The following is a 12,983-nucleotide window of genomic DNA, read 5'->3' as shown; positions in this document are numbered from 1 at the left end:
GCTCAAACATTTGCATACATTGTGGGACGCGAGTGCTCTCCGAAGCAACTAGAGCGTGCCATCTCAAAGGCACACCAAAACATAAAAGTTCAAGTCTTCGCCGCTCTAGCCCTGGTCGTTCTGCGCGCAACAACTGGCGAACTCTCCTCTTTCTTGCCCCTCCTATGCGCCGATCCGGCCGAGTCTTCCTGCTCCACCTTCTGCACGCTCGCGGCGCTCTGTGTTCTCTTGGCGCTTCGGGTGGATCGGGTCGATCTGGAAGATTTGGGCTCTGGTGCGACTTTGTCGTTCGAGCTCGCTTCGCCCTGCGTCTCTGTGCCAGAGGTCGATCGAGAAGGGCCCTTATCCGGCTCTGCTTTGGCGCTGCTCTCCGTGCGTAAGGCTGTCCGCGCACGGGCTCGAGTTCGAGCAGTCACGCTCGCAGCTTTGTGCGCATGAACGTCCGTCTCCGTGATCGCCGCTTCGGCAGTTACCGCATCGTCCGCTTGCTTCTCTGCATATTCTGCTGCGCCTTTGGTCTTGGCAGCTCGACCGCTGGTCGAACGAGTGCCCACACGAGCACCGTCCAAGGGTACATCAGCCGAAGACGGAGCTTTTGGAATCCGATTCGCAAGCTTCTCCACGTCTTGCGCCTCTGCTTGACTCTCCTCCGTGAGCGTCGCTGCAGCTCTTTTTGCCCTGCGACTGCGTGTCGACGGAGCCTCAACCTGGGCTGCGGAAGAACCAGAGCTCGGCTCATCTTTTGCAGCGCTCGGTTTGGCCTTCTCATCCTTGTCGTTGCGTTTTGCGTCCGATATGGCAGTAGGAGGGTCTTCAGAGGCGCTCTTGACGGCCCTTCTGGCTCGAAGCCCACGCCTACATAGTTCTTCACTCCCCATAATGTCGCGCAAATCTTTGTCGGAGCTGGTCAGAGCCTCCGCGCTGGCGGTTATGACATGGGAGCCTTCTTGCGTGTGCTGCGCAATATCTTTCAAAGTCGCCTTTGTGCTCCCTTTCGATGGAGTCGATCGCCTTTTAGGTCTCTCAACGATGTCGTCCGCTTCCTCTACGTTGCCTTGGCCCTCACTTTCTCGTGCACCTTCCTCATCGCTTCGGTCCATCACTGGGAGCGTTTCGGATAGTCTCTTGGTCGAGTCAGAATGCGCAGCTACTGCCGCCGGAAGAGCTTCGAAAGGTTCCACTTGTGCACTGCAGGAAGCTTCTTTCGTCTTGTTCTTCCTCCTTCGACCCCTGCCACTCTGCACAACAGCAGCTTGCAGCCCCGCCTCACTTTCCACATCCGCAAAGAAGGCTTCCGAGCTCGGCTGCGCAAGAGGCGGAGCGTCCGAAGAGGGTGCGTCTTGCGCTCGTGCTCTCGCATCGCTTCGCGCTTCTTTGCCCGACGGCTTTCTCGAGACGAAATGCTGTTGATCGTGTCTGGTTGGACTGGCAGACCTTCGCTCTGCTCTGGTCGAATTCTTGCAAACTGGCGAGGGTACGCTACGCGTCTCCAAACCGTGCGCCTCGCCGCTCTTGACCGCTTGTGGCTTATCGAGCACCAAAGCTTTGCCGCTCAAGAGCCAACTATCTCTCCTCTTTCCAACTCCGATGGTCGGCGATGCTGATACGTTCGCCTGCCTCGAGACGCCAAAAGCGCCGTGGGCATGGCTGCGGCCGTGCAACACTTTGGAAGCGGTAGCTGGTATTCTTTGCGGTTCGTTCTCGGTGCGGAAGGAAGCGGGCGGAGTGCCAAGGACCTCTCCGACGATCGACCATCTCGACCTGCTCTTCTTTACCGACGACGACATGTCCACGGTACGAGGAGGAGCACTCGAATCGTGTGTGTTCCGGGCGACATCGGCGAGATCGATGCTCTGGTGAGATTGCACGAGGTTGCGAGAGGGATCGTCCCTCTCATCGGAGCTCAACAGACTCTCCACCTCTTCCTCCTCGTCCACCCGACCGCCTTCTTCCTCTGCTTCCACATCTTCCCTCGCCTCTCTTGCATGACCCTCCACTCTGAGCTCGAGCGAAGACAAGCTTAACACAGGTGAAGATTTGCTCCTGGGCATTGCTACTGTCAAGTCCCCCTTGTTGCTCTGCTCCTCCTCCCGATTCGGAGCATTTCCAAGCTCGAGCGCGGACCGAGCCTCATCGAGCTCCTTCGTCCAAGTCTCTCCATCTGCACCCCCTTGTCGCCTTTCGCCGCAATCCGCGCTGCCAACAGCTTTCCGCTGCTCCAAATCGATCCTCTCCAGACTCCTAGAGCTTCTCATGCTACTTGTGTTCGTGCCCATTTTCTGGCACTTCTGACCGCCTCCACCACCGTGATCGAGGTTGCTATTGCTCAACTCCGCAATCCTTCTCTTCCTCTCTTCCCTGGACAAGTACTCCATGCAGCTCCTGACCATCATTCTAGTCCTCAAGGAGATGACCCTCTTTTCCCTGCGAGATGCTTCGGCTAGACGAGCTGCCTTTAGCGTGGGTGTGCGGGAGGGACTGGATGAGCCTGAGCCTGGGCCTGATCCTGAGCCCGGTTCGGAGGAGGAGGAGCGAGAGGAGGAATGAGAGAATGCAGAGGGTAGATTGGGACCCGACAAAAGGTTCAGGTTTGCTATTTGAGGGACCGAATTGGACGTCAATGCTGACATTGCTTGACCAGTCGAAGTGGGACTTTGCATCGACGGTGTCAGATGCGCCAACGTCTGACCGCTCGCTTGCGAATTTCCGATGGCGCGAGAAGACGAGGAGGGGGGTGAGGGAGGGGACGATCTGCCCTCTCTCCATGATTTGCGCGCCAGAGCTTTGCGCATCGCAGCTCTCGAAGGGGAAGGGGACTTGGATGCTTCTTCAGCTCTCTGTGGAGGCCCATGCCCATGCCCACCCTCTCCCTGCGCGCTCTTGCTCATCAAAGTCAAATCGCCCCGCACATCACGACTCTCCGGCCCGACAACGCTTCGCCCTCGCACTCCATTCTCCACCTCCTCCTTGCTTCCTTGTCGCCCGGTCAGCTCTTGCGCTGACCGATGTACCAAGTTGGGCACATCCGCACGCCTCATCGAGCCCAGACTGTTGCTCTGACTCGAAAAGGAACTCCTGGCTTTCCGATTGCCCGCTTCAAAGCTGTCCCTGGGACCCGCTATCCTCGTCGATCTATTCGCGTCCAACAGGTGTCGGTTTATGGGTCTAGCAGGTGTGTAGAGAACAGGAGCTGCGCTGACCATATCCGCATCTGACTGTGGAGCCGCGGGGCTGAGAGAGCGGTTGGTATGCAGCGCTGCGACTGCACTGCGAGATCCTCCTTCTCCTCCACCAGCAGCGGCAGCACTGACCAGCTCGAAGTTCCACGCATTCAGTTGAAAAGTGTCGCCCTCATTCAGCTGCACCGTCGAGCCAAGCTGGAGGTGCACATCGTTCAGAATCAAACCGCATGTAGCGTCTACATGCAGCGTGACCTGAGCCCCCCAGTACAGAGACAAGAAAAGCGGAGGGTCATCAGCCAAGACGCATGTACGAGCAACTGCAGGACAGCCCCCCCCCCCTCTGCGCCTCCATCGGATGATTCTACTCACCCTCGACCGCCCCGACTTGCAAATCACCTCGAGACGCAGATGCACGCTTTCTATGCCCGCATGCACCAACCTCAGCTCGCTGCTCTCCTCCCTTCCGATCCTCGTATATCCCTCCTTCAACTCAAAGTGCGTCTGTTCCTCTTCGACGCTTTGTGGGCGGGAGATGAGTAGAGCAGGTAGTCGGTGATGGTGGAGGTGGTGAGATTGCTGAAGCGACGATGAGGCGGTGTGCTTGTCTATCGTTTGAAAGGTCGCAACTTTCCCAGGCGTGTAGAGCATAGGCTGCGGGACATCGCTGTTGGGCTGCGTAGCACCGCAATCAAAGAAGGAACCTCGCCGTCCTTGAGCTTGTGCTACGACTGATTGATCCGCCCATACCTCCTTGCCCTGCAAATGTACCTCCTCCGAGCTGGAGCCGGACTGAAGCCCGTACGAAAGACGTTTGAGCGCAGATTTGAACATGTCTTGGTTACGCTTCAGTGCGTGGAGGTTGATGCTGATGCTGATGCTATCTGATGGGTGACGAGGAGAAGGGTAGTCGAGTGAACATGCGCCCGTGCTAGCTGAATCCGATGTTGTTACTGATGGCTATCTCTTCCTGCAAGCAATTGGCGGCGGCGGCGGCACTCATAGCAAGCGCGATCGGATGACTCTACGCTGAGGACTCTTGCATCCGCACCTTTCACTCTGACTGATCGATCAGCCAAAGCGCCTTGGAGTCACACAACCTCGCTCGGTCTTGAGGTTGAGTGAAGAAAAGAGCGGGTTCGTGAATGCGTGGGCTTCCCACACTCACGACTCGCGACTTATTTAGCTTCCAGTCTGTTTGTCTGTGCAACATCCATCATCCCTGCGTGCGCGCGAGCCTGCTGCATGCTGCATGTACTGCACTCAGTGACTGCTGCTGTACGGTACCGGTATACTGTGGGCAGCATCTCCCATGATGTCGCGCCTGCCCGCGCAACAAACAGCAGCAACTGCATTCACCATCGCTCTTGCTCGGCGCCAGCCAAAAAGAGCGACACGCGCGGCTGCATGGCAGTTTGAGTCTGAGTCTCGGCGGGCGCGTCATGTCACGTGATCGTTGGTTGGAAAAGCATGATGGATCCGCGCGAGGACACGGATGATCTCGCGCGTCGGTCGCGGTCAACTCGAGAGTCACAACAGTGTGAGGCTTGAGTCGTGAGTCGGTGTACGGATTCAGATTCAAGATTCAAGATTGGGATCGAACTCGCACCGCCCGCACCTCTTCCAACTTCAGCGGCCGCTCACTACTCGACAGCCTCGCGCGTGGCTGGTGCATCGCTCGTCAAATCTTGGCTCGACCCACAGTGTCAAGCCTGCGAGACCGAGTGACGGGCACACCCTCTCGAGCTCCGCCTCGCCTGCTTCCCGGCGCATACAAGCACAATTCATCGCACCATCCATACATCGTCATCGCCATCAATCGCGACGGGGGCTTTTCAAGATGGCGTCCAACGCTCAATTGTTGCTGCTAGTCGGGGGAGACTCCGAATTCCCCATCAACCTGGATCCCCTACCGCCGTTCGAGGATGAGTTGATGTACCTGTTGGAAGGGGAGAAGCCGGAATCGTCGTACTGGACGCAAGTAGCCGTAGCTCTGTTCGATCAAGGCCGTCGAGAAGAAGCTCAATCTCTGCTCAATCGAGCTGCCGAACACATTTCCAATCGATCAGACGTGATGAATGTTCATTCCATGCTCGTCGCACTCTACATCAGCGATGCTCGAACGCTTCCAAAGATGATCTTGAACGATGCAAAGTTTCAACAGATTCAAGGATTGCCCACCAAAGACGTCGCGCTGGGAAGAGCTGGCAAGGCGCAACAGGACATCGAGTTCGTTAGTAGTAAATCTGGAAAGACTTCGGGCATGGTCGGGTGCACGCTCTCCAAAGCGCTGCTGCTATCAGCTCAAGGAAGGAATGAAGAAGCTCTGCGTCTATTCGACTCTGTGCTGTCCATGCCCGCAAGGCGCTCTCACCCCATCGCCATCCTAGGCAAAGCGTGTTGCCTCTTGCGCAAAAGAGCTTATCCCCTCGCCCTCAAGCTTTACCAGGAAGCTTTGAGCATCGTGCTTGCGCAGAATGCTCGAGCCAAAAAGCAATCCGAAACGGAAGCGCACGATACGGATTGGTCAGCGCCTACTTCCAACCGGTACAAGTGGCACAATTGGAAAGGCCCCGATCCTCGAGTCGGTATCGGATTGGCACTTTGGGGAATGGGAAGGCAAGCAGAAGCGAGAAGAGCCTGGAGCAGAGCAGTCTCCGTCGATCCAAACAATGCAGCTTCCAGCCTGCTCTTGGGACTCTCTTCCCTTCAAATTGCAAAGAGCCTGCAAACGCCCATTGATCCCTCGACGGGTGCACCTGCCAAAAGCGCATCAGTCGAGGATTCGGTCAGGGCAGAAGCGTACGCTCATGCCTTGTCAAGCATACAGAAAGCTTGGAAGTTGGACAATACCATCGCTACGACTGCTTGCGCCTTGGCGGATCACATCACCACTCGAGCATCCGTAGAGGTAGCGACGCGCGGTACCGAGTGGGCTCGAGCAGAGTATGCCAAAGCGCTCAAATTGGGCGAACATGCCATCCAGCGTGCCGATTCTAAATCCGTCTTGATCCAAGCTCAACTGCTTTTTGCGCGTACGGCGCACTTGGCGGCTTTGGTGGATGAAGAGGCGCCAGAAGCGTCGATTGGTGGAGTGGACAATTTGGAATTGAGAGCTTTTGCTCAGAGATACTATACTCGAGTCATCGAATCTTTCCACTCTTCTGCTGCTGCTGCTGCTGCTGGCGCCAGCAGCAATGCGGCAAGCGAAGAGTTGCAAGCTGGACAGGCTTTGGCCACGTTAAGCTTAGCTCAAATGCAAGTGGTTCGAGGGGAACCGCTGGGTGCGATAGCTGCGCTGGAGGAGCTTCTCAATCGTCACAGCGGCGCATCTTCCAACAAGTTGAGCGGCACCATGGAGTGCGCCCTGCTCTTGGCTTCCTTGAGAGCTTCTTCTCATCCTGGCGCTACGGCGTCGGAAAGGGAGGCGGATAGGGAAAAAGCCAGACCGCTTTTGGAGAGATGCTTGAGAGCCGTCCAAGCTGCTAGGCTCATCACCCGGGGCAGAGTACCAGACGATGGACTAGAGGAGAAGTCTCTGGAAGCTTCAAACGAGACGCAGGAGCTGGACCATGCGCTTGTGCTGGCGAGGAGCCCACTGGTCGGAGAAGCACTGTCGGTCAGGAGCTTGGAGGGCATGGCAAAGCTGGGCGATGATCCTCTGATACACGTACAGCTGGCCGAGCTCTGGCAAAGCGGTGCTCGACCTAACCTCTCTTCGGCTTGCAGCGCTTACATTGCTGCACTGCGAGCGGTGCTGCTTGGTCGCTCGCACACCAAGGGGAAGGACGAGGAAGGCAACACGGTGCTCCTCGTGCGCTTGCGAAACAATTTGGGCGCTCTGCACGGTATCATGGCTATGGAGAGCTCATCGGACGCTCAGCTAAGGTCGAGCACGCTCAGCAGTGCCATTCGACATTTGCAGAGCGCGCTAGAGGAAGCCAAGACGTACGAAGCTTCGCGCGCAGCGAGCACCACGACCTCCTCTTCTTCGGGTCTCTTGGACGCCGAAAAAACCACCGCGCTGTACAATCTGGCACGAGCTCTGGAGATAGGAGGCTCGGTCGAGAATCTTCGCGATGCCACCTCGGCATACGAAGCGGTCTTGTCTGCGCACACGGAGTACGTCGATGCCAAGGTGCGACTTGCGCTCTTGCAGGCCACGTCTGCCAGTGCGCGAGGCGAAAAGGAGATCACGCGTTCTGCCGATGCTCTCTTCAAAGAAGCGCTACTTTCGGACCCTTCCAACTTTGACACGCGCCTGACCTATGCCGTCTTTCTCTCTGGCGAAATGCCAGCTTCGCCCAGTCCTCCGTTGTGGGAGAATATTAAGGAATCGTTTGCGCAGCTATTTTACGGAAGCCAGGCGCCTGGACCTACGCTGTTCGGAGGACAGAACAATGCGAGGGGCGTGAGGGATGCTGCGCAGGTCGATCCTTTCATCCTTGCAACGCTGGGCTGGACCTATTACCACCTTGGCCATCTGAGCGCACTCAAAGCCGTTTCGGGAAGCGGTGGCAATGCGGCCGGGGAAGCGAAAAAGGTGCGCAATAGGAGCATGGCGAGGTCCATCGATCTGTTGGACAAGGCGCTAGCGCTAGATCCGAAGTGCGCATTCGCAGCGCAGGCCCTCGCCATCCTTTCTGCTGAAGGCATCCTGCACGAATTGGCCGGCGTGCAGGAAAACGATGAGAGGAGAAGAGAGTCGGCCGATACGGCTATTGCGCTGCTCGGTCGCGTCAAGGACGTCAGGGAGGACCCTAGCGTGCTCGTCTGCCTCGGACACGCCCTCATGCTTCGGGAAGACTTCGAGGGCGCACTTAGAGCTGTGAGTCTTTGGACGCCTCTTTGACATCCCAGGCGAGCAAGCCGCAATCGTCTGACCTTGATCCGAATCGTTTCCAGTACGAAGGCGCAGCATTTCGTTTTTCTCAATTGGGCATTCAGAACGTGTCCATCTCCACCTACCTTTCTCGTCCGCACTACCGGTTGGGCTTGCGCAGCAAGTCGTATGTTCACCTCGAAAGAGCCGTGGGCCACCTCAGGGAAGCGCTGGATGTGCTGGAACTGAGGAATACGAGCAGCGCGAATTTGGAGAGGAATTACCTGAGGTACAATGAGGCGGTCATCAGGCACAAGGCTTTGCAGTTGCTCTTTGAGCTGCCTCCCGAGGCGAGGAGCGTGAAGCAGCTCAGTGATGCTGCAAAAGCTGTGCAGGATGCTCAGAGGTGAGTTCGAGTCGAGCTTCCGCGATGCTTGCGTGGCTGGGTCTGTACGAACAGAACGCTCGGATGCACAAAGCTGACCACGCCCTCGATTGCTCTTTTTGTGGGCCAGCATCTTTTCTGAATTGCTTCCCGAAGCCAAAGCTGGACGTCTATCGTACGTGCCAGCAGAGATGGTGGAGCAACGAGAGCTGTACGCCTCTTCTTCCTTACTGCGCACGGCTCCGGAGCACATTGCAGCGCAAGAAGAGTACGAAGCTCGCAAGCTTGCCGACGCCTTGTCTGTGGCGGAGCGAAAGAGAGAGGCGGAAGCTGAAAAATTGCTGGAAAAGGAGAGGCAGTTGGCCAGGCAGGCGGAAGAGGCTAGGATTCTGAGCGAGGCGAGAAGGCAGGCTAGAGCGCAGGTTGTCACGTGGGAACCTCCACCTGAGGAGGTGAAGCTGCCCAGACCTCGGAAGAGCGAGGCCGGCGGCGCGGGTGCGGGCAAAGAGAGAAAAGGATCGTCGGGAGGAAAGAGCAGAAGAAAGAAGAAGAGCGGAGCGGAGAGCGAGATTGAGACGAGCGAGAGCGAGAGGGAAAGGGATGAGCAGGAAGAGGAGGAGGGGGAGGATGGGTACGGATTGTCGGACGAGGGAGTGGTGGATGATGATGAGGATGTGGATCAGGAAGCTAGAGAGAGACGCAAAGAGGAGAAGAGGGCCAGGAAGGAAGCAAAAAGAGCGTTGAAGATGAGCAGAAAAAAGAAGAAAAAGAGCAGGGGGGATGATGAGGGGCAGGAGGGCGAGATGGGCGAAGAGGAGAATGAAGACGCTCCGGTTAGGAAGAAGCCTAGGATGAGAAGAGCAAAGGAAGAGGATTTGATCGATAGGTGAGTTGCTTGCATTCGCGCAGGAACGTGCGTCGAGGTGCGCAAGACGATACGAGAACTGATTGGCGGGTCGGAGTGATGGAAAAGGCTTACCTCGACCATGTGCTGACTCATCATCGTGCCCTCCATCCAGCGACGAGGAAATGTGACGCCTCTGTACAAGTTTACACCTCTCATCCGGCTCCTCCCCCCCTTTGGAGCATCCATCCGCCCATCCGCTAAATCACAAGCTTCATGTCGAACGCCACTTTTCGCTTTCATGCAAAACCCTCTTGTTTGCAACGCGCAATCTCCCGTCGTACATTTGCAGCTCGTTTTGTGGGGTGTTGGGGCGTGGTTTAATTTCGCGTAGATAGCACGCCCGATTTTGCACCGTTGAGACTCTTCCTGTGCTACACACTCTAGGGCGCCACGAACCGGCGAGCCCGTTATGAGCAAAAGGATATGCAAGGCGCAGATGATGATGCAGCTCGCTTTCTGTATGCCACGCTCTTGCTCATTTGCCCGCAATGCTCGCAGACGATCGCTCAGGATCACGTTCGATGCGTGGTGAGGTCAAGAGGGATAAGCATGACCATTACAGGGCTGCTGGTTGCAGTACTCGATTGCGCAAGAAGCGACTGCGGTGCCGCTTAAATTGCCAGGGAAACGTCTCTGTCATCACTAGACCCTCTCAAGTATCCTCCTCTAACCACTCCAGGTAGGCTTCAGGTACGAGACCCCTCTTCGTTCCCTCTTCTTCCTGACCCGTCACATCGCCCTGCTTGTTCTCTGCATAAATCTCTGCAATAGCCCAGCCCCCTTCCAGCGCTCCAACAACCCTCACCCTGGTGCCCGAAACCACCGTCAATTCGTGCTCCGACTCGGCCTGGAAATCGTACGCTGCGGAATAAATACCGGGTCGTAGCCCACCATCGTTGCCCTCCTCCTCCTCTTCTTCGTCCGACATCGTAGAGGCGTCCGCATTCGGCCACGCGCTCTCTTCCTCCTCTCCCGCCTCTCCTGCAAACATTGCGCTCGCACCCGCACCCGCACCCGCACCGCCTCTGCCGCCCTGTTGAGGCGCAGACACGTCTCTTGCTCCAAAATGCCGAGGATCTTCCTCTGGAAATCCAAAGTCTCTGATCCGCAGCATGGACAGTGTGACCGATTGACGAGCGAACGTTTCCGCTTTCGACGTTCGTCGCGAGAGATCGGCACGAGGGGCAGGGCTAGCCGAGCGTCCGGAAGAGACGGCTGCCAAAGCATCCTCGTCCGTTTGCTGCGATTCTCTTCGAGATGCTCTTTTTGGCGGAGGGTAGGTGCCTGCGCTTTGGGAATCCCTCGATCCGCTCTCGATAGATCCTCCTTTCTGCTGCGCACTCTGCGCTTCGGTCTCAGGAGACTCGACTGTGGCAGCCGGCGGCAAGACGACGCGCGAATGTCGAAGCGGGCTGCTTCCTAGATTGGACGCGGCCCCGCTCGGGGAGGCCGAAGTGCTCATCCTCCTGCTCTCGCCAGACGTGCCCGGCGCGTGAGTCGAAAGAGGTCGGAGACCTTTCGGACTGGCACCTGATGTACCGCCGTCCAGTACCCGACTTGTTCTGCGCGACCCGGGCCTCGACGAGCTGGAGAGACCCGAGGCTTGGATCCCTGCTGCGGCATCGGAAGGAGGCAAGCTTGGAGGCCGAGTAGGAGGTCCACCCGACCTGCTACTCCGACGTCCTGATCCCGAAGCCGCCGATGTAGTGGAGTAGGTAGACAGAGGTCTCTGAAGCGTACAAGCAGGCAGCGTCAGATCGCTGCTCTCGTAACCGATTATCTTTGCAACCAGCCTCAGAGAGTGGCAGCAAGTCCAACATCTCACACTGTCCTGACCAGCTCGATCTTTATTCAAACTCACGTTTCCAGTCCCAGTCTGAGAGGTAGGGCCATCTGGCAAGAGTGCGCTTGAAGTTGATGCTTCTGCAGAAGTAGCACCTGCCTTCCTCGCTTCGCTATGTTCAATTTGAGCCACCGCATCATCCTGCGTACCCTGTCCGGCAGAAGTTGGAGCGGCAGAGCTTACGCCACTAGGTGCCACCTTGGTGGGTACCGGGCCCAGGCTCCACCTCTCTTCGACGCGAGGCGGCACAAACCCTCCGCTAGGCGAAGGATACTGGGCCTCTGCGCCTTCCAACAAAGGCGCCAAAGATTTGCTCGATGTGCTGGACGTCATTGAAGGGCGCCTGCCTGTCTGCGACAGGAATTGGTGCGCCGCAGCTGCAGAGGCTCCGCTCGCGTTCGAAGTGGCCGAAGGACCGGGGTGAGAGCCTCGATGAGCTGCCCCGCTCAGAGCCAGACCGGCAGCTGGCGTCGCGGGTAGAGGCGACTGATCCAACAATGGATGATTGTGACTCTTGAACCCCGAGGATGTGAGCGGAGTGTAGTGAGAACTGGAAAGCGCAGACGCAGGCGAAGCCAAGAGATACGAAGGGACTGGTAGAGACGAGACAAACAGGTTCCGAGGACCATTGGAACGAGTGAGCTTGACGAGCAGTGCAGCACCTTGCGCTGCGCGAAGCCTCGACTCACTCTCGTTGGTGCCGCTGCTAGAAGTGGTAGAGAAGGCGGACTGCGGTAGCGGTGTGTGGTTATTTTGCGAGGGACTACCATCCAGCATCGTCTGGGCCATCTGCGTGATCAGAGGGGAGTCCGAGGCCTGTCTGGTGTTTGCAGGACCCATACGAGCCTGCGTAGCGCCAGCGTCCTCGAGCACTTCCGCTTTGGAGCTCAAAGGCGTACTCTGAGTTGGAAAAGTGCCCTCGTTCGGCGTCTCCGCCAGAGTTTCCATGCTTTCTTCCTCAGCTGGACGCTCCTGCAGCCCTGCATTCGGCGTCTCAGCCGCCCTTACGCTTTGCTCTTGGGTCATCAGAGTTCCTTCTTTCTGCATGCTTTGCCCCATCTCGTCTGCCTTGCTTTGCTCACTCCTTTCCAGGCCAGCCGGGGAGCTTTGCGCTGCGGTTGCATCCGCAGATGGGTTCACACTGCTTGCGACCGTCGTCGCCATGTTTCAGTCGTCTGTCGCAGACAAGGCGACCAGGCAGCTAAGCTTGTTATAAGATGAACGCGCGGGCCTAAAGGTGGGGCGGCAGATAGAGGCAAGAGAGGAAGCGGAAGGGGGGGAGCGTGCGCGCAAAGATGGGTCGACTGATCGAGAGAGTGGCAGAGAATTGAGAGGGGTGAAGCTGAGGTCGAGTAGAGAAGGAAAGCACTTTGTGAAAGAGCGGCGACGACAGCTGGCCTGGCAGGATGATGAAGGCTGGTGTGTGGTATGTGCGGTGCATTCATACCCACCACTCGTGACTCAGGACTTACAACACATCATCCACTTCCATGGCTGGACCCACGCGACGTAATATGCAGCCACGATGACACGCACCGCGCGGTGCAGACCAAAGAAAGGACTCCGACGACCGCGCGCGCGCGATGGACGAACGCGGCCGGCTTGCATGGGCTTGCTTTGGTCCTCGCGCGACATGCATGACTACTGCATGGACTCGTGACTATTCGCCTTCTTCGTATAGATGTCACTGCATTCCGCTCTCTGACGCTGCCTGCTGCACTTTTGTAGTACTCACGGCTGTATACCTACCAGTCTGGCGGAGTGCGTGCTTTTGATTGGGAGCTATATATACTCACGATTGTTTTGAGTCACGAGTGTGTGCGGCGCGCTTCCTGCCGCGACGCGAC

General features: G+C 57.4%; 3 protein-coding genes across 3 annotated transcripts; 1 reads left to right on the top strand and 2 right to left on the bottom strand.

Annotated features, from left to right (window-relative positions):
* On the bottom strand, nucleotides 1-4,315 carry IE81DRAFT_367110 (hypothetical protein). Its single transcript, XM_025517052.1, has 2 exons — nucleotides 3,552-4,315; nucleotides 1-3,434 (listed from the first exon to the last, which is right to left on the bottom strand). Exons 1-2 carry the CDS (start codon nucleotides 4,011-4,013, stop codon nucleotides 90-92), a joined length of 3,807 nt encoding a protein of 1,268 aa, XP_025369068.1. The 5' UTR covers nucleotides 4,014-4,315; the 3' UTR covers nucleotides 1-89.
* Nucleotides 4,316-4,723: 408 nt separating this feature from the next.
* IE81DRAFT_303014 (hypothetical protein) lies at nucleotides 4,724-9,682 on the top strand. The gene is made up of 4 exons (XM_025512266.1): nucleotides 4,724-8,007; nucleotides 8,085-8,407; nucleotides 8,517-9,272; nucleotides 9,406-9,682. Exons 1-4 carry the CDS (start codon nucleotides 5,020-5,022, stop codon nucleotides 9,419-9,421), a joined length of 4,083 nt encoding a protein of 1,360 aa, XP_025369067.1. The 5' UTR covers nucleotides 4,724-5,019; the 3' UTR covers nucleotides 9,422-9,682.
* On the bottom strand, nucleotides 9,563-12,620 carry IE81DRAFT_367108 (hypothetical protein). The gene is made up of 3 exons (XM_025517051.1): nucleotides 11,826-12,620; nucleotides 11,155-11,729; nucleotides 9,563-11,022 (listed from the first exon to the last, which is right to left on the bottom strand). The coding sequence occupies exons 1-3, from the start codon at nucleotides 12,298-12,300 to the stop codon at nucleotides 9,946-9,948; spliced, it is 2,127 nt and encodes a 708-aa protein (XP_025369066.1). The 5' UTR covers nucleotides 12,301-12,620; the 3' UTR covers nucleotides 9,563-9,945.
* Between the last annotated feature and the right edge of the window lie 363 nt (nucleotides 12,621-12,983).

The sequence above is a fragment of the Ceraceosorus guamensis genome (genome assembly GCF_003144195.1).
Source record: "Ceraceosorus guamensis strain MCA 4658 unplaced genomic scaffold IE81scaffold_36, whole genome shotgun sequence".
NCBI classification, from domain to species: Eukaryota; Fungi; Basidiomycota; class Exobasidiomycetes; order Ceraceosorales; family Ceraceosoraceae; genus Ceraceosorus; species Ceraceosorus guamensis.
This window is presented reverse-complemented; position numbering and strand designations above follow the sequence as displayed.

Excerpts from the sequence above, each read along its gene's own strand:
- IE81DRAFT_303014 (XM_025512266.1), top strand. The coding sequence starts at position 5,020 with ATGGCGTCCAACGCTCAATTGTTGCTGCTAGTCGGGGGAGACTCCGAA. Across the intron at positions 8,008-8,084 it reads TCGAGGGCGCACTTAGAGCT|TACGAAGGCGCAGCATTTCG; the intron begins GTGAGTCTTTGG and ends AATCGTTTCCAG. Across the intron at positions 8,408-8,516 it reads GCTGTGCAGGATGCTCAGAG|CATCTTTTCTGAATTGCTTC; the intron begins GTGAGTTCGAGT and ends TTTGTGGGCCAG.
- IE81DRAFT_367108 (XM_025517051.1), bottom strand. The coding sequence starts at position 12,300 with ATGGCGACGACGGTCGCAAGCAGTGTGAACCCATCTGCGGATGCAACC. Across the intron at positions 11,730-11,825 it reads TAGCAGCGGCACCAACGAGA|TCCCTTCGTATCTCTTGGCT; the intron begins GTGAGTCGAGGC and ends CGTCTCTACCAG. Across the intron at positions 11,023-11,154 it reads CTCAGACTGGGACTGGAAAC|AGACCTCTGTCTACCTACTC; the intron begins GTGAGTTTGAAT and ends TGTACGCTTCAG.
- IE81DRAFT_367110 (XM_025517052.1), bottom strand. The coding sequence starts at position 4,013 with ATGTTCAAATCTGCGCTCAAACGTCTTTCGTACGGGCTTCAGTCCGGC. Across the intron at positions 3,435-3,551 it reads GCAAGTCGGGGCGGTCGAGG|GTCACGCTGCATGTAGACGC; the intron begins GTGAGTAGAATC and ends TGGGGGGCTCAG.